The 26,221-nt window shown below is 44.5% G+C and overlaps 1 protein-coding gene and 1 long non-coding RNA gene across 8 annotated transcripts in view; one reads left to right on the plus strand and one right to left on the minus strand.

The window, feature by feature from the left end:
* Positions 1 to 26,221, plus strand: part of KIF26B (kinesin family member 26B) — a 433,122-nt gene that overhangs the window by 116,679 nt on the left and 290,222 nt on the right. For 3 of the 4 annotated variants that reach the window (XR_012902838.1, XM_075924899.1, XM_075924900.1), the window contains exon 3: positions 7,695 to 8,228. The exons of the other annotated variant lie outside the window; for it this stretch is intronic. Coding sequence is in view for 2 of the 3 variants with exons in the window: in XM_075924899.1 (XP_075781014.1) it covers positions 7,695 to 8,228 (534 nt within the window). In the remaining variant the exon portion in view is untranslated. The remainder of the gene's footprint in view (positions 1 to 7,694; positions 8,229 to 26,221) is intronic. 4 annotated transcript variants of the gene reach the window in all.
* Positions 15,537 to 21,434, minus strand: LOC112547775 (uncharacterized). 4 transcript variants are annotated; one of them, XR_012902842.1, is made up of 3 exons: positions 21,300 to 21,434; positions 18,756 to 18,947; positions 15,537 to 15,664 (listed from the first exon to the last, which is right to left on the minus strand). It is a non-coding gene; the product is annotated as an uncharacterized LOC112547775 (long non-coding RNA). The 4 variants fall into 4 exon arrangements; XR_012902841.1 differs by having other exon boundaries at positions 21,220 to 21,331; XR_012902843.1 differs by lacking the exon at positions 21,300 to 21,434 and adding an exon at positions 20,975 to 21,108.

Below are 26,221 nucleotides of genomic sequence, written 5' to 3' on the forward strand. Positions count from 1 at the left end.
CTGCCGGTTGGTCCTGTAGCGCCGCTCTGGGCGCTACTGGACCAACCCGGCAGCACCCCAGCTGCTCTGCCCCAGTCCTGATTCAACCACTGCTGGTCAGTTTCAGCAGCGGCTGAATCAGAATGCCTGGGGCAGAGCAGCTTGGGTGCTGCTGGGTTGGTCCAGTAGCACCGAGGAGCGGCGGCGCTACTGGACCAACCCAGCAGCACCCCAGCTGCTCTACCCCAGGCATCCCCAAGTCAGCCGCTGCTGAAACTGACCAGTGGCTGACTACAGGAAGCCCCTGCCGCGGGCTTCCTGGAATCAGCCACTGATCAGTTTCAGCAGCGGCTGAATCTGGACGCCAGTTCCGACTTACATACAGATTCAACTTAAGAACAAACCTACAGTCCCTATCTTGTACGTAACCCGGGGACTGCCTGTAATGAAATAAACAGAAGGGCTATGTCTACACTGGCGGGTTCTTGCGCAAGAAGGGCCGTTCTTCCGCAGTGTGTCCACACTGCCCGCCCGCTCTTGCTCAAGAAGATTTATAGTAAAGCGTGGTAAGAGAGGGCTTCTTGTGCAAGAGCTATGCTCTTTTCTAAGAAGTGTAAGCCCTCTTGTGCAAGAGCTCTGGCTCAAGAGGTCAGTGTGGATGCGCGGCAGGGGTTGCTTGCTCAAGAAAGCCCTATGGCTAAAATAGCCATCAGAGCTTTCTTGTGCAAGAGAGCATCCACACTGCCATGGATGCTCTTGCACAAAAGCACATGGCAGTGTGGATATGTTCTTGCGCAAGAACCCGCAAGTGTAGACATAGCCATCCAATAATAGTCTCTTGAAGCATCATGAGTGCTTTTGAAGAGATAAGTAACACTGTGGCTTGAAAAAAATATAGGAGGCCCCTGACATGCGACTGCCCAAGTTCTGACCCTCTGCACTTACAACCATTTTTGTAAGTGCGCAAGGGGCCGGAAACCCCTGACTTATGTCCTTGGCCCGCATTTACAGTGGCGCACGGTGCCTATCATAAATAAGGTCTTGAATGATGATGCCCCCGGCTTGCGACGCTTCCCCAGGAAAAGATTGCATCGCATGTCAAGGGCCTCCTGTAACTTATTTAAACATCTGTTACAGGAGGTTCTAGATTTCTAGAAAAGTCCTGCTGGAACAATACACACATTGGGGAGCACTAGGTCATGAAGGCCAATGTTGTTCTGACTTTCACTGTTTGGAGTTTCATGATCTGTTGAGCTACCATCTTGCAAGCATGTGAACTCACTGGGTATATATCTGTCCTACAGTTGGAGGTGTAACTTCCAGCAGGGGTAGCTGTGTGCATACTAGCTTTGATCAAGCTGATGCATCAAAAGCAGCAATGTAGCCACAGAGGCATGGGGTGGTGGCTTTGGCTATCTGGCTGAGTACAATTCCATTTGAGATTATTTGTATGCGCTTGAATGCTACGCTGCTACACTGCTATTCATAGTGTGCTAGTTCAATCAAAGCTAGTGCATATGCTTCTACCCAGTCTGGAATTACACCGATAGCTGCCATGTAGGCATACTCTGGTTATTACGTCAGTAATAGCCTAGTGCTGATGCTCATCAGGACACTATAGGATGACTCTCATGAGTAAATCAAATTAAATTTGAAACCGAGAGGATACACCAATGTAATTGTCCTGTAGCCACTGAGATAGCTATTTAACAAATTTTGAAATAGGACTAGAAAGAGCTAATGTTCCAGTATTTTAAAAGTGGTGAGCCAAGTAACTATGGACCAGTGGTGGACAACTTGCAACCCCCCCCCCCCCCCCCGGAGTTCTATGTGTGGCCTATGGGACATTTTGTTGACCGTTGCCCATGTGCAGGGTCGCCTCATTCTTCCGGCTTCTCTCTGTGTAGGCTTTTTTCCTACTAGTATTACTAAAATGACATGCACATAAAGCAAGGACACATGAAGTGAGGTGCGAGCTGATTGCACACAGCAGTGACTGAGAGCTGCATGTTCCCTCTGCATCCAATTAAAGAGCTGCTATAGTTTTATCAGTAAACCCCGCAGATTTTAGGTACACAAGTGCTGTTAGCAGAACTACCCTATCCCAGGAAACTGTCTTGGTTAACCACAATCTTGTGGCGCACTGAGATGAAGAAGGGCCACTCACGTGGCCCACTCACTAGCCTAAGTTGCCCATCACTGCTATGGACAGTTAGCTTGACATAGATCTTAGATAAAATCCTGAAAAGTCTGATACAGGATGCAGTCAGCAAGCTATGCTAACCATGTTTTTATGGAAAATAGCTCATCAGACAAACCTGATTATATATTTTTTGCTGCGATTACAAGTTTGGTTGCTAAAGTAACTGGGTTGACATAATATACTTAAACACCTGTAAGGCACTTGTTTAAAAAAATTAGCACTGTACAAAATGAATTCAGCAAATAGTAAATGGATTAAAATTTGGCTAGGTAATATATCTCAAAAAATAATTATAAGTGGGCCATCATTGTCCAGGGGTTTATAGTGGTATCCGACAGAGATTTGTTCTTGGCTCAAAGCTAATTTAATATTTTCCATCAATGGTATGAACTAAAACAAAATCAGATGATGGAGGAGTGGTAGCAGTGATAAAGACAAGTGATCTGGATTGCATGATTAAATAGGCTCACCTTAGCAATATGCATTTTGATGCAGCTAAATGCAAGGTCATACCTCTAGGAACTGAGAATGTAGTCATGTCTGTAGGATGAGGGGTTATATTTTGGACAATAGTAATTCAGAAAAGGGTTTAGGAGCCATAGTGGATAATCAGCCGAGACAGTAGTGCGCTGTGGTGGCTAAGAGGGCAAATGAAGTCCTTGCGATATATAAGCAGGGAAATAGAGAACCACGGTTGGGCGATGGTAGCACCCCTATATGCTGTATTAGTGCAGTTACTACTGGAAAACTGATGGGTTTTGATGTCTATGCTGTAAAAAGGCTACTGACAAATTCCAGCTTCTCGGTGGCAGTCTGGGGCTGACTGCAGAGTGGCCGTGAAAAGTCTACCCTTGGGATACTGCACACGCTCTGGCCAGAGGCAGGGTGGGCTACAGAGCATCAGTGAACTGCTGGACACAGATGAATGGGCAGGATTTGGGCTTGCCCTGTTTATTGTACATTTAGATTTCCCTGCTGGTATTGCTATCTTTTCTTCCCACCCCAATTAAAAACCTGGCTGCTGTTTAGCTATCGAATCATAATGCAAACACCTGTGTGCCAGATGTACAGCTGTGTTACTGCTGAGCCATCCTCAGAACCACAAGCCAGCCCACAAGACAATTATCCTTCTCCCCCTTCTTTTTTCCTCCTCCCTGTTCTCCTTTTATAACCCTTTATTCTGTTTTCCGCCTTCCCCCTGCTTTTAGTTTGGTTCTGAAAGCTGCTAAATGGAATTTGGTTGGTAATTTGCAGATCCTAAGTCTGACTACTCAGCCCACTGGAGCACACTTTGGGGGGCAGAGTGGCTTTTTGGCCACAAGCCTTTGAAGGATACCCATGAGTAAGACACAGCTTAGACTATCTGTATGAAAATACATATGTCGTCTAGATATCACTAGTAGATGTCATCTTTGGAAAATGGCCCAGGAAACTATTCGGATGTGCAATGTGACTTTGTTTAAATTTACATTTTGCAGCGCAGAATAAGTTCTGAGGCCCCCACATCATTTCGATTTTCAGTTTGCTTTTTGAGCCTTAAATGTTCCCAACATAGATGTAACTGCCATTGACTTCCTGAAGCAGGAGGATGGAGCTTCCGGTGCGAAGCAGAGGTCAGAGTTCAGACCACAAGAGGGTGGAGGGACAGGAGTAGAGTTGGTGGTGAGCCACTGTAGAGAGCATGAGCATGGCCATACTGGGTCAGAACAAAGATCCATCTAGCCCAGTGTCCCATCTTCTCGCAACGACCTGTGGAGAAATCAGAAGAGCAGAGAACTGAGGTTGTGCTACAGGATGGGGTCAGAGAGACATCAGTCCTTTTGGAAGGTGGTGTAGAGTCTCACGGAAACCAGCATGTTGTAAAAGCCCCCTTTTCTCTTCTAAAATCCTTTACTTTTGGCTCCTCTACCAAGGAGTCCTGGGTCTTTGCTCTCTTTCCATCACCTCGGTCTCTCTTTTTCCTTATGGAGGAGGCCCAGGGAAAGGCTGGAGGAAGGGAAAATGTTAATGGGGGAAGGGATAAAGGTGATACCTAAGGGAGGGGGAACAGTTCCTTCAGAGGGATAAGAGAAGGGGAGAAAATGACGTTGGCTTTGTGCAGGAAAGAGGAGGAGGAAATGGTCTGGTTGATTGTGTGGGGGAAGGAGGAAGTACAGATGCACCAAGAATGGGGAAGGTCACTTGTGTGTTGTTCCACCCGCCTCCTCCTAACTTTGTTTTTATTTGCCCATCTCCCTCATTGCTGGTGAGAGTGTGGACAAATCCTTCTCCTTCAGTTTTTCAAACAACAGTTAACTGACCTATACAGCGGCCCGTTGCTCAGTGTGGCAGTGAAATGCTACTAATTTCTAGTCACCGGGTTAAAGTCTGCGGTCTGTATTCATGCACACCTCCCATTGACTTCAGTTTATTTGTGAATCCCTGTGGTTTCAACAGAAGAAGGGCCATTCCAGCAGTTGTGAGCAGCTGTTTTTCCAATAGTCAGGCAATAGACCGCTGAAATCTCAGACCATTCAGTTTTAGGAGGTAGCATGTGTTCAGCTTAGGGTGCAAAGTCATTTGAAAGGTATCCCAGATGTGTTGGGAAAGTGAATTTGAAGGTACTGTTTAGTTGCAGGAAAAACACACATTTACTTCCACACGAGAAAAGCAAGTGGAGGAGTTTTTACTTCTTAAACAGAGACCAGCTATTTGGCTAGTGGGAGAGTGCTGGGAGTGTATTTATACAATGGTGAAAACCATGTGTTTTTCATCTGGGAAAAGGCCTCCCTTCCCACCAGTGTTTCTTAATTAGTTCTCTAATCCCCTGCTGGGAGGAGAGAGTCTGGAAACCACACTTCTTCCAGGGCAGAGTAGTGTATCCCTTGATCTTTGGTCTCCTCTCCCTTGTCCATCGCCTTGTATGATTGATCACCTACCAGCAGGCAGTAGCCATTCCTGCCTGTACCTTTTTAGAAATAGAAGCTCTGTGTGGGACTTTGTGAGTGACTTCGAGCAAGAGATGGCCTCCACCATCCAGCTGTCCACTAATTCCTCTTCATTGCACTTTCTGACAGGCTAATAGGATCTTCTGTACATCAGTGTCAAAAAACACAACCATATAAAAGACACTAGGCCCACTGGAGAATAGGGTGGTCTTCAGTAGAGATTGATACGAGATTAAAACTTGACACTTTCAGTCCATCATTGGCTGAACTTAAGGAATAACCACAGAAGTATTATAATTAGGGACAGTTAGATACACACAGTGGCACACGTTTTTCGTATGTGCCCAATGTACGAGTACAAAAATCTGGTGTGAATATCAGGTAAATCTGACTAATGTGTGGAGTATTGGGCCTCGTCCTCACTAAACAGAGGATCAACGATGCCACAATTGATCTTCCAGAGTTCAATTTAGTAAGTCTAATTAAGACTTGCAAATCAAATTGAGAGTACTCCTGCTTCTGCGTGGTATTAGGGAAGCCACCTCCCGTTGCGAGGATGGCGGGGAAACTCAAAACAAGGTATGTCGACTCTAGCTACGTAATTAACATAGTTGGATTTGCCTGTCTTGATTCAACCTTTCCTTTTAGTGAAGACCTGGCCTTAGTTTCTCTAGCAACATGTTTTTCTGGCACCTGTATTTCTTTTGATTATTTTAGTTATATTAGGTTTTCATACTGTATGTCCTGGAGTCAATGCAGAACCATCCAGTGGATTCTTATCAGAAGAGCTAGTCCATATTTATGGATCAAAAATCCAAAGTTCAGCCTGTCTTCCTATTTCCTCCTCAGGAAGAGGAGAAAGCTTCCTTCCTCACTCTGTCTGTTATATTGGAATGATCTAATGTTTGTTTTTAACACTGAATTAAAACTGAAGTCATTGCTCAGTATCTCTGAAAGCCACAGCACTACATGAATATTATAACTTTCTGACACATGCTTATTTTAGAAACAGCTTTATTTCCTTGGAATACTTATTATTGTGTCCAGGAATTTCTATGCTGTATTGCTGCTAGATCTGAGCACTTTGTGTAATTAGTCTGAGTTCCAGCCAGACTGCTTAAGGGTCAGTTAACTTTCAAAGGACAATAGCCAGCTCTGTGGCACTTGCTAGATAGAGGAAGGTAGAACTGCTACGGTGTATCTCTGACACATAGAAAGCAAATTAAAAATAAGTTAGTAATCTACATTTTGCTACATAGACCGCTTTTCTCAAGCCCTGTGGTGAAAATACAGATTCCTTTTCTGCATTACTTGGATGTAAATGAATGTGAAGCTAGTTTTATGTGATCGGCAAACATAGCTATGTTCTTTCTGAGGATGTTTGGTGGGATGGAAAATACAATTTGACAACCGTGTTTCCCCTTTCCCCCCCTAATTCTTCATGGCAGTGTGACAAGCGGAGAGCTGCTGTACAACACAGCTCTTGTCTTCTGACACACTTTGATGCTCTGACCCCCTTGTGCACCTAATAGAAGTGACCAGCCTAAGGCTTGATCAAATCTCAGCCCCCTGCTGTTTCCCCATCAGTTCATATGGCTCTCCTGGGCTTCTGTTCCTAGAACTGCTCTTTTTGCTGCTGTGCATAAGAAGGCACCATGATTTATGAATCAATTAATCACTGCATGCTGAGGCGCTCTTCACGGTAGTTAAACAGAGAAAGTAAAATGCTTGAGTATATAATAAAGACAGATCGTAATTAATATGACCCTCTGACTTATGAACCCCTCCCTCCATGCCTTTATCCACTCCTCCTTTCCCAGTATATGCATACTAGCCTGCTTGGCTTGCATCCCTTGAGTTGTGTTTAAAAAAAACCCTGTGACATTCTTTCCCTGATTTTTCACTCAACTCTTCTTGCCATCAAAGGCCAAATACTGACCTCTAGGTAGATAGAACCTTGCAAATTCATGGCTATCTGCTTTATACCTGCAGGTACTCACCTCAGTGGATGTGGCTAGCTACGGCTCATTTTTGCTGATATGGATGTGGATACAAATTTTGTATCTAGAACCCTGTAAATTTGCACATATCGGTGGCTTTCCATATCTTTGGATATGAATGCAGATATCTGCAGCTCATTTTTTGTGAATATAGATGCAGATACAAATTTTGTATCCATGGAGGGCTGTATAGATAGGCACTTTGATCTCAGTGGGTTATGCTTTTTGTCACCTGTGTAACTGAGAACAGATTTAATTCAAGGCAGCAGTAGGGTAGAGCAAGTTAATTTATTCTCTCTGCCATGCACTGAGGCTTGTGATGGGATTAGAATATTTAAATACATTTAACATTTCTTTGTATTTGAATTAAAAAGGGAAGGTTTCTCCCGCACACACTCTGGTTCCTAATTTTCATTTAACTTTGCAGCTGGCGGATGTTCACTGTATCAAATGGCCTTTATTTGCTTTCTAAACTTATATCCAGAATTGTCTTTTGAAATGCACAGTCCTCCTCGGAAATGTTTCACTGCAATGATTCTGGTTAAACAATTTCCCCTCCTCCCTTCTTCTCTGCTTGGCTTGCAGGACCCAGCTTTCTCTTCCGCAATTCACGACAAACTGCAGGTTCCCAACACCATTCGGAAGGCCTGGAATGAGAGGGACAACAGATGCGACGTCTGTGCCACTCACCTGAACCAGCTGAAGCAGGAGGCCATTCAGATGGTGCTGACGCTTGAGCAGGCTGCCAACACCGAACAGTACGATGCCTCACCAGGCTCTCCTCCGCCTCTCTCCAATATTCCCACCTTAGTGGGCTCCCGACATATGGGCAGCCTGCAGCCCAGAGACTGGGCATACATGCCCACTTCCTACACTCCTGCTAATTACACAGGCTTTGTGGCCAACAAGCACAGTGGGAAGCCCAACAGCCTGGGGATCATAAATGGGGTGGAGAAGAAAAATGGTTCCCCCGGCCACCAGGCCAAGGTCAGCCTACAAATGGCTACCAGCCCCAGCAATGGCAACATCCTGAACTCTGTAGCTATCCAGGCTCATCAGTACCTCGATGGCACCTGGTCCTTGTCGAGAACAAATGGAGTCACCCTGTATCCATACCAGGTAAGTGGCTAACAATGACTATTTAAACACTTTATTAATCTCAATCATATCAATGTCTCCTTCCCAGCTTCTCACTGTGGGGCTGATCCTGCAAAAATGTACTTTTGCTTTACAAATGTGGGTATTCCTAATGAGCATGCATGGTATTAAGCAGTGCGAGCCAGATTTTCTGCAGCAACTGAAGATGCAGCTGGAAACCAAACCTGCTTGCGTGCTTTTGAAAATCCCATGAGATGCCTAACTCCTCACTTTGGTAAGGCACCTAAATATGTCTGAAAATCTGGTCCTGTACTCAATAAATATTTGCTGGGTAAATTCATCTGTTACTATTTGAGACTTATCAGCTATGAGAGTAATTACTATTCTAGTAGTAATAAAAAATAAGTGAACAAGGAGCATTGAGACATCAGTTTTATTGCCGAAGGAAAAGGCCTGTAATCAAAAATAAGAGTATATTTAAAATTATTTTAACTGGAAAATATATGTGACTTCTCAGTTTTCCTGAATCACATCTGGAGACGTCAGTATGTGAGATGGAATATGCAGTCTGATCCAAGAAAAACCTAGACCGGAGCAAAGAGTGGATAAAAAAATTGTGAATTATAGTTTGAATTTCAAAAGTAATTTCAATTTGACTGTGTTCACAATGCTTTGCTTCATTCTCTATGAGTATTTGGATGGTCGAGTTTTAGTACCATCAACAACAACAGTAGTGCACTTATGGACCTCTGTCCAGGACCACACTGTACAACTTTATTCCAGGTGTCTAAGAGTGCCACAGAATTATTACTGTTTAGGGATATTAAAATGTGTTTGTTTTGGTAAACATGTACCCTCTGAAATTTTCTGCAGGTATATGTTTACACGGGGGGGGGGGGGGGGGAGGTACAGTTCCTTGGGAGCTGTAGCTCACGGGGAGTGTGCTTAAATGGGTGGGGGCGGGGGCTGCATGTAATCATGAAGGTTAAATGATGAGCCCAGACTCATCAGTTGACTATTTCCATGTTTACACTGTCACATCCCTCTTACTGATCTGATGCTACCAGGTGCATCACAGGTGGCCCTGTGGCTAGTGTCAGTCCATTGCACTGAAAGCTCAAATATTTGATTTTATTTCTTCAAATGTCTAAAATCAGTGGCAGAGCTAATAAGGTACGTGTGTGGCACCTTTTCAAGCATTCAGCCAAAGGAGATGCATTTTCACATGGGGCAAGAGAGTGAGTTTGCCCAGTACGTACCTGGCATTGGTGGCTCCTGCCTAGTGGGGCTGAGCCCAGCTCCCTTCTCATTGGTGTACTGCAACATTGGTGTACTGTACTCTCTGACATTTGGCCTGACCTCTGTCTGTCCAGAGGAGTGCTGGGGCAAACCTGAATGGAACTTTGACTCTGCGTGCCAGGTTGCAATGCCAGGCCTACGCCTGCAAAAAAGGTGCCCTCTCTGTAAGTATGTGTCTGGTGGGTTCACTTTCCAGTCCATCACCAATGGTCCATTGCTCTCTGGTTGCGAAACTTGGCTCCACCATTGTTGAAAATGTGACCCTTGATGCTGATCTTGTAGTCTAAATAGCTACCCAAGAAGTTGCAATCACAACGTAATTGAGAAGAACTGCATGATGATCTGTCCGCCTCAGCGCAGCCTCTTCTCCACAGACTTGCAAAAGAGAATAAAGATGGGTTTTGCAGTGAGCCCAGGGGACTAACAAATCTGGGCACTGGTGGATCAGTCATTGAGAATTGTGAATTTTAAATTCTGTATTCACTTGTCATCTTCAAAAACTATAACATTCAGACAGTATTGGTTAGTACTGTATATACTCGAGTATAAGCCGAGTTTTTCAGCACATTTTTTGTGCTGAAAAATGCCCCCCTTTGCTTATACTCGAGTCAGCCTCCTGCTCGCGGGCAGGCTCAGCGCGTCTCTGCCGCCGGCCGGGTCTAGCCGCGTGAGCCCGGAGCTCTGGCCCCGGTAACCGAGGCGCTCGGGGCGGGGGGCGCTGCCGGGAGTGGGCTGGGCTCCGTGCGTTGGGGGCCGTCGCTGCGCGGAGCGCTCGGAGCCTCTGCCGGCCGCTTGGGTTGCGGGTGCGCCCGCAGGTGCTGCTCGGAGCCAGCGGCCTCGCCCCGGGGCCGCCGGCAGGGAGGCTCGGGGAGCAGCCGAGAGGGGCTCTGGCCTGGGAAAGGTCCGGGTGGGGGCGGCGGGGGCTGAGCTGGTTGGGCCGAGTGTCCGAGCGTCTGTTCCCGTGTGTGACTGGTGCTGGCGCTGGGCGCTTTCTTGCAGGCGGCCATTCAGGGGCTCATTGGATTGGCGGGAGGACTTTGAGCGGGAGTTACGGTATTTTTGATACCATATTGTTTTTGTTGACCCCCTTTTCCACTTAGAGAGCTAGGTTATTGTTTTTCTTTGAAATAAATATTCATGTAATTTTATTGGTATCTATCTTCATTGTTTACATTTACCAGTAGCTGCCTCATTTCCTACCCTAGGCTTATACTCGAGTCACTATTTTTTCCCAGTTCTTTGTGGTAAAATTAGGTGCCTCGGCTTATATTCGGGTCGGCTTATACTCGAGTATATACGGTATGTTAATCAGGGAACAGAATCACCAGCCTGTGCTATTTACTTATCAAAGAACATGGATTTCAAAAGTTTGAATATTTGCCTCTGACTGTTTTAAGTTATTTGCTTCAGTAGGATAATTTTGGGATGAATTTCAGGAGTAATTCTGATTGGTGAATAAATGTGAGAATGTTGCATTGTAACTGTGTATTTTCTATAACAGAAAACCGATGATAATCTGTTGAATATGTTGTGTTACACATTATCTCACATAATCAGAATCGCTTTAAATGTATCTCCAATCTTTTTATTTATATATAAAATATTAATTGGTCAGTAAAGTGCACTTTTTCCGGCAGGATATTCTAGCTAGCAGACCATATCAGTCTTCCTGACAATCAGCCTAATTTTCCTGGCTGGAAGGTAAAGTGAAAAAAATTGCTCTAGCCACTTTCCTGAGAATATTTCCTTGTATTAAATATTTTTTTATGCACCTAATACTGAAAGAGCCTGACTATGCAATAACTAACAGAACCAGACAAAAGTCTACTTGGGATAAAAAGCATTATGTTTCCAGCAGCGGTTCAGTGCCTTCCTGTGTCATAATTTTGTCAAACTGATGCCCAGGGACAAGAGCTGTGGGACTGGCTAGACTTAATGGCTCCTGGTTTGGGCATCTCCGCATTGTAAATTAGCTTTAGTCAGATAGTCTAGACAACCTGCCAGAAACAGTTGAGTGCTTTGAAAATTGACCTTATTTTTCCTACTAATATGCCACCTCTCCAAAAAGGGGAAATCCTGGCTCATAAGACATGCCATTCTGTGCTCTCAAAATAATTTCACACACAAAGAAATACCCTAGTTATAGCACTTCCGAGAGTGTTATTCAACCTTCCAGTGGAAAATGATTTCCAGTTTTTGCCTAAACCCGGAGCCCTGAGTAGGATACAGGGAATGAAGGGCAGCACTGCTTTGCTCCTATTGAGAACAATGGGAATAAAATGACCTGTGATTGCTTCAGAAGCACAGTCCTGAGAAACAGTGTGGAGTAGGTCTAAAGCGGAGAGAGAGAAAGGTTTCTCCTATTTTCACAGAATGAATCAAGCATGTAAAATAAGTGGGAATTCAAAAGTTCCCTGCTTTAATAACTTATTGCATGCTCACAGGCTAAAAGTCATCAGCCTAGAGTAGAAATGGGCCAGATCCAGAAACTAATCCCTGGGGCTTTTCTAGCTGTGGGTCTAGACTCTATTTAACTGCTGACCCACGATTGTGTAATGGGCTGAATTCAAATTCCAGGTGGTAATTTTGTTCCATTCCCAGTCTTCAGACAAAAGATTTTTTTTTTTTTGTCAACAAAAGAAAAAAGAGGGAGGGGGAAAAACAGAGGGAATTTGTTTGCTTCTTTTCTTTCTGTTTAACTTCAATAAACAAGGAATAGGGTGATTAGATCAGGGGCAAAAATATATTCCCACAAGTTCCTTCTATTCAGTGTTAGGCATACAAGTAAGAAACTAATACATCCATATTGGATTTGAGACAAATCCTGAGGTTCACACTCAGAATAAAAATCTTGCCTGTCTAGAGCATCAGCACAAGGTGTATGTGCACCATAAGTGCTCAGCTGGGTCATAAATGGGGTGAAAGCTTTGCATGGGACCTTGGTATAGATGTGAATTTCATTTTGAGTTTATACTCATTCCTTACATGGAAAACACTTGTTGATGTCAATGGGAATTTGCCTGAGCAAGGAGGATCTCAGGATTTATCCAGTTGATGAACATACACCTTACAGGATACTACCATAATCAGTACTTTTCTACTATTCATTGATTGCCATGTTGTCATTCACGAGGTGTAGGAAAACATCACAGCTGTGAGGATATGATTGGTTCTCTTTAAGAATTCCAAAGTCCTAATATTTTTATAAAAATGAGGCAGAACAACAGTGTTATCAAGAAAGTGCCATAATAAAGTTTTAAGCGACTGTACGGAAATTTCATTATTCATTATCTATGTAAATCTGTTCATGTACCTATAAAAATGAAACCATTGGGCCACATTAAAGAAGACACTAAAATCTGAGTCTTTAGGAGTTCGAACTTCCATTTTTAGTTTAAGCCTGAGAGTTTGTGCCATTATTCTCGAGGTTTTTGGTTGGAGGACACCTCCTAGTTCAGTAATTCCATGTTCTTATTCTCTCTTGGACCTTCACTTCTGAACCCGGGTCTAAAGTAGAGTTGGTCAAGAAATTTCCCATGAAAGAGTTTAAAAAGTTCCATCAAAATCAAAACATTTCTGTGGTAGCGTCTGTTAGGGTAAGTCTACATTTGCTTCCTAGTTCGGACTAGGGATGCAAATGTAGGCAACCGAAATTGCTAATGAAGCGGGGATTTAAATATTCTGCACTTCATTAGTATGATCTTTCCCAGCGCGCTAGTCCGAATCACAGCTAATTCAAACCAGGAAGTGCGTGCCGGGACGCGGTAATTCGAACCTCCTCAAAAAATGGAATAATGTTAATTCGAACCCAGGGCTTTAGTTCGAACTACCGCGTCCCGGCGTGCACTTCCTGGTTCGAATTCGACTAGTACTCCGGGCGAGATCTTGCTAATGAAGCGCGGGATATTTAAATCCCCACTTCATTGGCAATTTCGGTTGCCTACATTTGCATCCCTAGTTCGAACTAGGGAGCAAATGTAGACGTACCCTTAGAAAACACATTGCTGGTGCGTGGGGGGCGGGAAGTTGAAAAGCATTTTATATTGATATTGTATTGATTAATTTAATTTTGACCTTTATACGTGTCAAATGAAATGAATTGAGACAACACTCAATGGAAGTGAAATATTTTGATGGTCCCGAATAAAAATGTTGTTTGGTGGGATATTTTTTAAATTTGTGTTTTCATTCCAAATTAGAGCATTTTTTTAAAATATTGGAATTTTCTCACAGAATGGAAATCCCAGTTCTTGGTCATATTTAGTCTTAAGGCATGTTCCCACATAACTCCCTCTGCTACCCAGTTTTGGGTGGAGGGCACATTTCCTCTCAATGAATTGAAACTTCTTTTCAGGAGAGGTGAGGGAGAAAAATATATTTAGATTCACTCCAAGACAGGATGGGCTTAATCTGTGTAAAATTTTGCATAAAAGACATAGGCTAGATAGATGAGCATTGTAGAATTTCTGCTCATGCTAGTAAGCCTGGGTCTCCTGAGTGGATCACACCTAATGTGATCCATTGTGTGCTACACAAATTAACCCTAAAATGAAACCACCTAGTGAATGGGCTGCATGAGTGGCCCTCCTTCGTTTCAGTGGGCTGCAAGGTTGTCATAGCTCAGGGGGTCTCCTGGGATAGGCTAGTGTTGCTAACTGTGCTTGTGTACCTGCAATTTGCAGCGTGGGCTGACTGAACCATAGCTGTAATGCTGTAGGGGAAAAAACGATGTAGACAGAAACCAGTGGAATCTTGCAATCCCTGTGCATGGACAGTGGTAAACAAAATGTCTCGTGAACCACACATAGAACCCTGATGGGCTGCATATGGCACTTGGGCCGCAGATTGCCCACCACTGACTTAAAAGCTAGGCCAAATCCTTATAAGGTTCCAGATGGTTTAACCAAAAATGCCAAACACTCCCCCGTCCCTCTCCCCTCTCCCCCCCCCCCCTGCCAAAAACAAAACAAAACCCACTGTTGAGGGAAAAAAAGGGTGGAGGAGACCAAAGTTGTTGAGCAAAAAAAAGAACCCTGACAGTTATTAAGCAAGAAAACAAGCATGGCCCCTTTAAGACCTTTGGGGTAGGGTTGCCAGGTCTGTGGTATTTTTGCCTCCTGGCATGGGAAAAAAATCAGAAAATACTGGACATTTTAGATGTCCAGTATTTTCTGATTTTTTTTTTTTTTTTTTTTTACCAGACAGGAGGTGAAAATACTGGACTGTCTGGGTCAATACCGGACACCTGGCAACCCTAAATCCTTAAGTAAAGTCTCCATAAGTGTAAAGCTACATTATGGACCAACTGTTTTAGCTAGCCTACCAAAAAAGGCTGTTCAATCTAAACCTTGGGGCTAAGTCTCCATTGGCATCCCTTTCCGGAAAAGGGATGCTAATGTTACGAGTCGGAATTGCAAATCCGCGGGGGATTTAAATATCCCCCGCGGCATTTACATGACTGCCGCTTTTTTCCGGCTTGGGGGTAAGCCGGAGAAAAGCGCCAGTCTAGATGCGCCAGTCTTGAAAGTAGGAATAAGAAATCCTCCGGAAAAGGGCTTATTTTCCGGAGAATCACGTCTAGACTGGCGCTTTTCTCCGGCTTACCCCCAAGCCGGAAAAAAGCGGCAGCCATGTAAATGCAAATGCCGTGGGGGATATTTAAATCCCCCGCGGATTTGCAATTCCGAAGTGTCTCATTAGCATCCCTTTTCCGGAAAGGGATGCCAATGTAGACACAGCCTGGGAGTATTTGCCTTTGGGGTATTTATTATTACCTACTTTTGCTATGTCTTTACAACTGCAGTATCTTTAAAGGCAGACACAAGAGAAGGTCTCTTCCCCAAATACTTGACAATCCAAACCTACAGAAAAAGCAATGGGAGAAAGGCACTTAAGCAGATCTGGCCCTTCTAATAGACCGAGTAGGGGCCAAACGAACCCTTCTTTGGGTTTCCCTTTGTGTTAATTTCAACAATAGCAACAAACATAAGTGGACTATCAGAGCTTATTTTTTTGAATTTGGCAATTTCTGGTGGTTGCTCTATGCTTTGGAGAGAGTTCTCAAAGTTTTTCTAACCTGAAGTTGGACCTAATAGGCCCTCTCTAGTCTGGTTGCCAGCTTGAGTCGGCAGAAGAATTCTTCTTCTTCATGCAGGTTCCTAGAACCAGATTACGTTATTTAGACTGGCACATGTATTGCACTGTTCTAGATTTTAAAAAAATAATTTGACAGTTATTGAATGAACAGGGTGGGGCAGAGAGAGCAGGGGTTAGTGAGAGAGACAAGACAGAAGAATTTGTGAGATTTAAAGGAATGTGAGGTGACGTACTGGAGAAGGGAAGCTATTCTATTGGTGGTGGTGAGCAAAAAGGCACAGACAGGGCTACAGGGCCGTAGTAAGAAAGATGCGGACTGGTAGGCAGGGTGAGCACCATGTATTCAGTTCCTTGAGGTTGAGGATAAGGAGTTTTGACTTGATAATGAAAGGCACAGCGAGCCAGTGGGAAGATTTGAGTTGTGGTAATGTAATATGGGGGGGAGAGAGACACCCTTTAGAAACCAAGAGCCTAGAATAGACTACAGAGAGCCTGCTAGCCCTGGGCATAATGATACAGTGTGTATTCAGAGAGCTATCAAAGGCTTTGTTTGTGTACGATTCATGAAAGCTTACAGTACATACTTTGTGTTTCCTCTTCATCTATGATGTGTGTTTATAACCGTACTTTTCTTGATGAAAGTACAAGTTAGTTCTGGAGATTTGCAGTGATGAATGATTTGTTTGGGGTTGATTTTGGTCACGGCTGCCTTGTAAAACACTAACTCTTTCAGGCACAGGCTTCTTGCAAGATATTGGTAATGATTAGAGTTTGGCATAAGATATAAAGTTCAAACCTAGATCAAAACACACTGTGGGGGGTATTCAGGTGTGGGGGTTTATTTCAGGTCTTTCAAGTCTCTGCTGTCTAATTTCTTTCCTTTTAACTTGGTGCTGGTAACAAACACGTACAGCAGAAAAAGGTTGATGTGTTAATGATCATTAGGACAGAGCTAGGCTAATTTAATTGCATCTAAAGCCTATAACAGGAGGTATCAAAATCATACCTTTAATTCAATTTGCAGATTAACAGGTGTTTAGTGTAAATTATACACAGTCTTACAGAGGTGTAGCGCTGCCTTGTCAAAGCATGAACATAGCAAGCTAAGGAGAAAAGAGAAGTATATATACACCTTCATAGCACTTCTCAAGGTATCACGGTTCTTACAGAATGATTAGCAAAGTGCTATTCTGAATATCGGATAGGGGTGCCCTGAGTGTAGCCTCTCTACCAGCAGTAAGGAAAGGTGGTAGCCTAGAAACTTGTTAACCCAGCTTTTTGTTTGTACCCTTACATTGAGGACTCCAGTAGATTGGCTGTATGGCCAAAATCAATCAGTGATACAGCACCAGATAATCTGGTCCTTATTATTTGTATTACAGTAAAACCTGTAGGCTCTATTTTATTGGGTGCTGTATAAACTCAGGGCTTATCTCCACTACAGTCGGGATCAATGCTGTGGATATCGATCCACTGGGGTTTGATTTAGCAAGTCTAGTGAAGACCCACTAAACTGACTACTGATCACTCTCCAGTTGATTCCGGTAGTCCACCAGAAGAAGATGGTAATGGGAGAGGGTTTCCCGTCAATCCAGCGCAGTGTGGACTCTGCAGTAAGTAGATCTTCAGTTATGCTACTAACATAGTTCAAATAGTGTGGTTTAGATAGATCATATCTCAGAGCAAGAGATGATTCCTTCCCCAAAGATCTTACTCTCTGAACAGATGAGAGACAAAAGGTGGGAGGAGAAACAGACACAGATGAAGTGATTTGTCCGTAATCAGATAGCACAAATGGGGGTAGAATCCAGGTATCTTGAGTCTAGCTGCTTTCATGGAGGAGTAGTGATTACACAGAAGAATGGTGACTCCTTTCTCCCATGAACTGTGACTCAGGTCTATCAGGTGGGGAACCTTGCTGGGGGTACATAAGACAGTAGACAATTGTCCCCTTACTCAGAGGGTTTTGGATTAGACATTTTGTACAACTCATGTTTAAACCAATGCAGTTCCCATGTTATTTGAAAGGCCTCACTTCTGTGTTTGAGTGGAATTGCTCTCTTGGAAGAATTAGAGACCTTTGTTAGCCCCCTACTAACAAATGGCTAAATGTGCTGGGCAAATGCCCCGTGGGTTGGTTCAGTTTGTGGTTTGGATGCTAGCAAACTAATGTAAATCTATACTGGGATCATTGTCTAAAGAACATGCAAACCAGAAATTTGATTTCATAAAGTGACCAATTGTTCCTTGGTCAACCCGGAAGAACAAGATGATTAGCATTGAAACAAAATTTCCTAATCTAATCCTAGCTCCTGCCATCCCCATCCTCCACTTATTTATGTTTGAAACATCTTTCCTCTGAATTGACAAATGGCTTTTTTACATCAAATCATTGATAATTAGATACAGAGTGACGTTAGTGAAGTCATAAGTCATCAGCTGACCTTCTTTCCATGAAATGATCAGTCAAGCTTGTGTATTACAGTAACTGGCTAATTATATCTTTTTTTTTAACAAACTAATGCTCTCATTATATACTGACTCATTCCATCATGATGGGAAAGTTAGAATTCCATGCTCGTAATTTTTTTACAATTACTCTGGTGTGATTTGATGTCACATGGCATTTTTCTGCATGGCTTAATGATCCTAGAATCTTTACTCTTCCCTTCATCATACTACACTGACCAAGGGAAGTGAGAGGTAAAGGGTATCCCATGGATTGAAAAGAGCTAAGGAGGCTTATCCCATGAGTATGAGAGCCCCATGACTCAGTTGTGATGTGAAAAAGAAATCCAGGGGCTCCGAGAGCAGTGAGATAATCCTCTAATTTTGTGAAAGCCATGAAACCACAATTAGTGAGGATTTTGGCTCTTGATTTCCTCCCCTGTTCCATAGCTTAGGAAACTTGTCCGGATGTGTTATCTCCCTTTAGAATAAGAGACAAAGTCCCAGCACTGATTACTTGCTATAGCTGGGCAAAAGTATGGATTGGAAGAAGCTAAGTAGGAGTAACAGGAAGGAAAAATTAGCTAGAGTTTAAGGTAAGGAGTAAGACCTATATGACTGACTTAACTCTATATACCTCATAAATAACTGACTTTACTGTATCTGCTGGCAGTATGTTGATTTCCAGAACCTAATGTCACTTACCGGACATTGTTTTCAGAGACATCATCATAGAGTATACAATTTGGCTTCAATTCAGCAAAGCATTTAAGCTCTTGATTCTGCAGATACCACAGAGATTTGCGGCTTTACAGCAGTGGTAATAGTTATAGTTGTCCGGTTTTCCCCAGAGATGTCCAGAATATAGCAGAGGATCTCCTGTTTGATGGACCGAAGCTGTACACAGAGAATACTAATCAGTAATTGCATACATTAAGAAAGTGGTCTCCAACCTTTGTTGGATCACTTCTTCAATTTAAGTTGAATGTAAGATCTACCTCAAACTTTAAACTCTTGCCCCACTTCCTTCCCACCCATTCTTTGAGGCCCTGCCCCTGATCCACCCCTTCCTGAGGCCTCATCCTGCTCACTCCCATCCCCCTTCTCTCCCATCTCCCATCCTCACTCACTTTCACCAGGCTGGGCGATTGGATTCAGGAGGGGTTTCAGGGTGCAAGCTGAAGGAAGCAGGCTCTGTCTGGCTGGGCACTGTTTAACGGAGACAGCTTCCAGGTGGTTGAGCAGTGGAGTTAAGGCAAGTTTCCTCCTGCCCTGGCCCTGCACCACCCTTGAAAGCAGCAGGCATGTACAGCAATGGCTCCATGGTGCCATGTGCTGCCCCTCATCTACAGGCACTGAGCCCACAGCTTCTACTGGCCATGGTTCCCAGTTACTGATCAATGGGAGCTGCAGGAGTGGTGTCTGCAGGCAAGGACAGCATGTGGAGACTCCCTGCTCTACCTTTCCCAGGGGCTGCAGGGACATGCTGGTCACTTCCAGGAGCAGCAGTTACCACAGGGATAATTACTCCAGCCATGACAGGTTAGGCATTTTAGAACTGACGCCTCAAAAAATTAAATTTAAGCATAAGAGAGAAATGAAAATTATGAAATGCACAGACCAGTCAAAAATAAACATTAAAAAAAGCCCACTTTGCAAGTAGTAAAAGTAGTAACAAGCCCCCACGTATGTGTTGTCAAGAGATGAGAGTGAAGGGCAGTGTGTGTTTGTGAGAACGACAGACACGCGCACAGTGTGTGAGAGGTTTGCATTGCCAAGCTCCCTCCATCTCCTTCTCACTGTGGAGACGGGGTACAGAAGCGGGGAGAGGAGGAACACCCGGACATCAACACTCCCCCCCCTTTCTCCCTTCCACACCCTGCAGAGCAAGCAGGAGGCTCCCAGTGGAGCAGCTTCAAGGCAGGAGCATCATGACTGTGGGTGGAGGGACATCTGAACTGCAGGCACTGAATAGCTTCCCAGCTAAACCAGTCAGGATCACCTGTCAGAGGCTCCAAGAGCTACTGGTAGATCCCGAGCTACTGGTTGATGACCACTGAATTAAGGACTCTAGTCCAGGGCCACATTATGCTTATAAGCCATTTCTAAATTTCCGTTTGCATAGATCACAGATAGCTCAAAGAGCCTGCCCACACAATCCTTTTGGATTTCAGAGACTGATGGAGCTTTCTAGAAAGGGAGACAGGTTCCAGAGAAAGAGCCCTTCTAACACACCCAATGTGACTTCACAGCAGGATTCATCATCAAAGTGTCAGTTGATGACATGGTTGAGGATTCCAACTCCCTCCTCCTGCACTCACAGCAGCTTGTCAGCTTTAACATTTTGCCTACCTCCTCCTCCTCTCCCTACATCTGTAGACTTATTTTCCCCATTTCCAACAAGCATGGGAGCATATCATTTCAGACTAATGTTTGAAACATTATCAGGCAACTCCAATTTATTTCCTTCCCTATTCCTCATTCCCTTTTCTGATCGCTCCTTGAGGACCCCTCTCATGAGTTTTTGCTAAGACAGGACATAACCTCCCCCCACCCCCTTTTTTTTTTGTCAGGACTAATAGAACTTCCCTGTTCAGAACAGAGCGAAGGAGTTTCTCTTTGTATTTCCTCATATCAAAGAAAAATGGAGAATAGAGGCCAATTTTAAATCTGAGGTTTCTGAACAAATTCATGAGGCCTCAGTTAAGGATCGTGATTCTGGAAGTTGTAATCCTTCTCTAGGTTCATGGGATTCACTTTTGCCCTTGACTTTCAAGATGTGCACTTCCATATAGCAATATGTGCGTCTCCTATGAAGTCACTGCATTTCATCATAGGCCAGGATCAATATTAGGTGCTCCTGTTCAGTCTCCTCATAGGTCTGAGAGTTTTCTCCAAGGGTTCTATAGGTACTGGCTGCCTACCCATGTCATCATGCAAGCATAGCATTCCCGTGCCTTGATACTGGGCTATTCAAGCGTTGGTCATATCAAGAGGTGCTATCCACTCAAGGATAACGCTTTCTCTGTGCTTGGACTTGGGTCATCAGCGGAATGTGGAAAAATCCACACTGCCTGCTACTCAGAACATATAACTTATAGGAGCACCCCTGGATTCCTTGGCATCCAGGGCTTTCCTTCCCTAGGACAGATCCAGGACACCATCAAACCTTGTAAGAACTATTCCAGGGAGCCCCTAGACTTCAGTCAGTAACTGTCTTCAACTTGTCAATCATGTGGCAGCTTGCACCTTTTTTGGTGTGTTTCTGGGGATGGCTCTGATCAGTTTACTTGCCAAACAGACACAGTCTAAACAACTACGTGTCTGTTCCCCAGCTGGTGAAGCGCTCCCTACAGTGGTGGAAGGGTCATCGCGATGCTGGAGGAGGTGTTCCCGTCTTCCAACTGATGCCAGCAGTAACTGTAACAATGGGTGCATCTCTGTTAGGACAGGGGGGCATACGTTGATGATCTCACTATGTAGAGCAGATGACCTCATAGTATGGGACAGATGATCACCTCAAGAAGCCTCCATACCAACCTGTTGGTGCTTAGAACAGTCTGAAATGCCTGCCTTCATTTTTTGCCTCTCTTCAGTAACAGATATATCTGAATCATGATGGACAACAGGGCCCGAATGTTCTGTGTCATCCAGCAGGGAGAAGCGAGATTCCCTGGCCTCTACAACAAAGTAATAAGGTTATAGAACTGGTGCATAAAATATTGCATAGGAATTTCAGCAATGTTTTTTCAGGCAAACAAAATGTTATGGCCGACGCTCTCAGCAGGTGTCTTTCTTAAGACTATGAATGGAAAAATCAAAGGGGAATTCATTACTGATGCCTGAAAAGATAAAAAGAAAGGCTGGGGAAAAAAGTAAGCAATGAAAATTATTAGCAACTTCCCTGGAGAGCTACCTTTGTGACTTTCTAATAAGACACAAATTAATGCAACATTTCTGTGATTGAAATGGTTCTGTAGTTCTCTCTTGTGTATAAAGACCCTTGAGTTTAGGATGCAGGGGACAGGAGATCCAAATAAACCTATTCTAATTTTCTTAGAAGAACCTCATCTGAACTGAGATTTTTTACGAGCAAATTGTGATGTTCTCGGGTGCAACCCAGACAACGGAGGGTTTGTCACCCTCTGCCCTGCAACTCGGGATGTCTCTTAGTGAGTGTTTTGCTGCTCTATCTCCCAGCCTGGGCTGCTCACAAACAGCCTTCCAGCAAGCAGGTCATACTCTGAATGTGTAAAGCTGCAGCTTTGACCACATCAGCTTGCCAGTCACATGCCAGTCCATGCTGTGGCTTCCAACAACTTTGGTTACTATTTGCAGGGATGCTCAGCCCTCTCCTGGACAGTTCAGATATTAAGGTTTGATGTCTCTGTGAAGCAGGAGTCTCAAAATCCAGCCAGAGTGATTGTACAATATGGCTCAAGACTCCTGATGGGCTGGAGGAGCCCTGTCTGTTATTGGGCCCAAACCCTACCCCTTTCCACCATTGCCTTGCTCCCTACCTCCATTGCACCCCATCCACTGAGCACATGGCTTTGGGGACCATCAGGGGCTTTGGGCCGGCAATCGCGCACCCTCGCTCCATCTGTGGCAGCAGAAGCCACTAAGGAAGCAGAATCCATGGAGCAGATGCTTTCACTCCACTTCGCCCTGCTTCCCTGTGGTTGTAGGATCTGTGGGCTGTGTGTGTGTGTGTGTGTGTGTGTGTGTGTGTGTGTGACTGTTGCTGCTGTACCCTCCAGTGATCCCCAAAGCTGTGTGCTCGGGGGATGGAGTGCTATGGGAGGAGAGGATGAGATGATGGTGGGAAAGGGTGGGGCTTGGATGGGGTGTCATGGTGCAAGAGGGCGTGGCAGTGGCAGGAAAGGGACGGGGCTTCAGTAAAGGTAAAAGGTTCATCCCTCCCCCCGCCGGGGTGCAGCCCAAGCGTTTGAGACCCCTTTCGTTAAAGCATCAGTATTCAACAGTTTGTTGCTTTAACAGGAGTTATAAACAGCTAAGCACACAGCACTGGATTGGTTTAGATTAAAAACAAAGCAAGTCGGACTTTAAATGAAAATTCAGGTATGTGAGAGAAAGTGACAAATGGTTACAAGCCAATACAAGTAAAAACAAACCTGAACGTTTAAAGATTAGTCTAGTAAATTTTGGCTCTAAAGCTTTGGTTAAGACGGCTTTTCTCACCAGAGTCTTCAAGCAAGATGATGACTGATTGGAAGGTCAGAAACTCTCCCAGAGGCCCAAAAGTGATGGTGCCTTTGTCTTCTTAGGTGAAAGAGAATGTGTCCCATTGTTCCTTTGTAGTAGGCAGCATTATATTTCTTACTGAAAGTGAAAGGCTGGTAGCGACCTCATCTTCTATATGTTGAGAAGTGTTTTGTTTCTTTATTAGATGAATCTATATTTAGGGCAAGATTCAACTGTCACACCAGTGTAAATCCAGAGTAAACTGTATGGCAGTCAATGGGGTTAACACCAATGTAAACCGGATGCAAATGAAGTCACAATCAGGCCCATAGCATCTTGTCAGCCCAAATGTGAGAACAGTCAAGGTAATAAGGAATGGATCTGGTATGCTCTCAGGGTAAATGGAATTTCTCTTTTAGTATGGAGAGAGAGAGGAGCCTATTCCCTTCCACACATCCCCACTCTGACCCTTAACCTGAAAAGGTCTAGTTCAGTATGTCTGTTAGAGCTGCCTCTACAATATGAAAGGCATGAATGAAGAAGGCCAATTGTCCAGATGCTTCTGAACTTTGGACCTGCCCCGGGTGTATTTCCTGAAGAGCAACGAGGGGGGTTACATGTGGCCAGGGCTGCAAAAGTCCCACTCCCAGCTAATGGAGCCATTTAAAATGCAGCAATCTGTTCTGAGGGGGAATGAGACCATGCTTCACCTTTCACAGCCACCTCATGTAATTGGTTGTACTCAGGAGAGTTCCAAGGATTCAAGAAGAATAAAGGGCAATGACCTGTAACCTTTGAGGGGTTGGTCTCTGCCGGTCATGCGTAAGGTCACTAGGAAATCTCAGCATGAACATCTGTAACTGTGCCTCATAAAGGGAGAGGATTCCAGTTTCCATCACTCAGGTCCTTTAATGTAGCTGAGACTTCATTTTTCTAAGCATAAAAAAAGTTCAGTCCAATTTGTAGTCTTGAAAATATCCCTTGAAGGCTCTGCAGATACTAGAGCAGGAAATCGCATGACTTGTACAGGTGGCCTTGTAAACCAAAGGTTAAATAATGTTTAAATCAAAGGAAGGTTATTCAAAATTAGAATGGCTCCATTTTTGAATGTGAGAGATTTAAAAGTTTTACTTTATATATAAAAAGAATTGGCTAAATTTACCTTCAAAGATTGTGGCTAGTATGAGAAAAAATAATAATAAAAAGAAGATAGATACTGCCCATTGACTGCAGTCAGGTTGCCATAATGTAAACAAAGGGAAAATTTGGTATGAAATGTGTAATTATAACTACCAACAAATTGAAACAAAATATAAAAGGCTGAATTCTGTCCCACTGTACGCACACTTTGCTGTTCTGCTGATTTGACTTCTATGGGATATAGGACAGTGCTCCTTACTAAAAGGTTTAGGACAGTGGTCCCCAATGCGGTGCCCGTGGACGCCATGGTGCCCGCTGGGCCATTTCTGTGCGCCCGCCAAGTGATCGGGGCCGGCCCCGCCCCCAGGCGCGCGGCACATGGGCGCTGCCAGCTCCTGGGCACATGGCACAGGCGCCGGCTCCGGGCATGCAGCGCATGGGCAGTGGCGGCTCCGCCCCCGGGCACACGGGACATGGGCTGTTCTGGCTCTGGGCGCACAGCGTATGGGCAGCCCCACCCTGGGCGTGCAGCACAGTTGCGGTGCCAGCCCCGGGAATGCGGTGCATGGGTGGCGCCAGCTCTGGGCATGCAGCATATGTGTGGCCCCACCCTCGGGCGCATGTGTGGCCCTGCCCCTGGATGTCTGGCATGTGAGCGGCTCTGCCCCTGGGCACCCGGCAGCCCCAAAAGGTTGGGGACCACTGGCTTAGGATAATATTCTGATCTCAGTTACACTCTTTCTGTGGGACTGAGGTATAACTGAGGAAGCCCTTAGAAAGTTCAATATGAGTCAGTTTTAGGTATCAACATTTTCTTGCACTTGTTAGCTTGAGGACAAATAAATGAACAACTTCCAATAATAGCCCATCTTGATAGTACTATTGTTAGCCTGTTCATGCTGTCATATTTTTTCTTTCAGGTCCCCCCATATGTACCAGATCCTGGCTTGGAAATACACTCCCCTATCTCACTCTCCCAATAGCACTGTGCCTTAGGAACAATGCCTTTAGGAATATAGGGGGAGAGTGACAGCTGCTTCACTGACCAATTTAAAAACGAGCCAGCTCTGGCCCCCACTAGTGCTTGGCTTTTCCCCTTGCCTACTTCTGAGTCTATCCTCGTCAACATTTCCAGAATGAGGGACCCTTTGCACCCTTTTACTTACTAGCGCACACAGACAAGACAAAGTACAATCTAACCCTGTATGTTTTGTTCTTATGTATTTCATTTGTCATGAAAATGCAGGTTGGCAGCGGGACAAGGACATGCATTTAACAGAGATTGCAAGAAAAGGTACACCGTGCACACCAGCAAAAAGGATAAAGTAGTGAGCTACCATCAGCCACTCATCCCAGTGTAACTGTATTGGCCTCAGTGGAGGTAGACCGTCTTTGTCAGTGCAATGTTCAGACCCCGTGGGCCTGTGTCCAAACAGAAGTGCATTGTGGGCACAAAATAGAACTAATATACGAGAGATAAGATTAAGCAGGCATTTAATAAATATATTTCTGTCTTGGTAACAACCCTGGCCTCTCCATATCTTTGATCTAGTGAAACTCTTATTAGATCAGGCATGGATTTGATTATCTCTCTATCTCTGTATATATGTACAAAGAATTTTCCTGCGAGATGACAGAATGACATCATCTGCATTCACAGGAGCCAAGCCACACCCATTCCCAGCCTGGCCCTCCCCAGGGGCCACCTAGAGAGCTGGAGCTGCCATGCTGCCACCCTGGCCCAGCTGGGGGAGAGGGAAGTTGCTGCAGGCTTCCTGGCCACAGCTTTGGTCTGGCCCTCCCCAGCAGTCGGGGGAGAGGGAAGC

This window comes from Pelodiscus sinensis, chromosome 3 (genome assembly GCF_049634645.1).
Source record: "Pelodiscus sinensis isolate JC-2024 chromosome 3, ASM4963464v1, whole genome shotgun sequence".
In the NCBI taxonomy this organism is placed as follows: Eukaryota; Metazoa; Chordata; order Testudines; family Trionychidae; genus Pelodiscus; species Pelodiscus sinensis.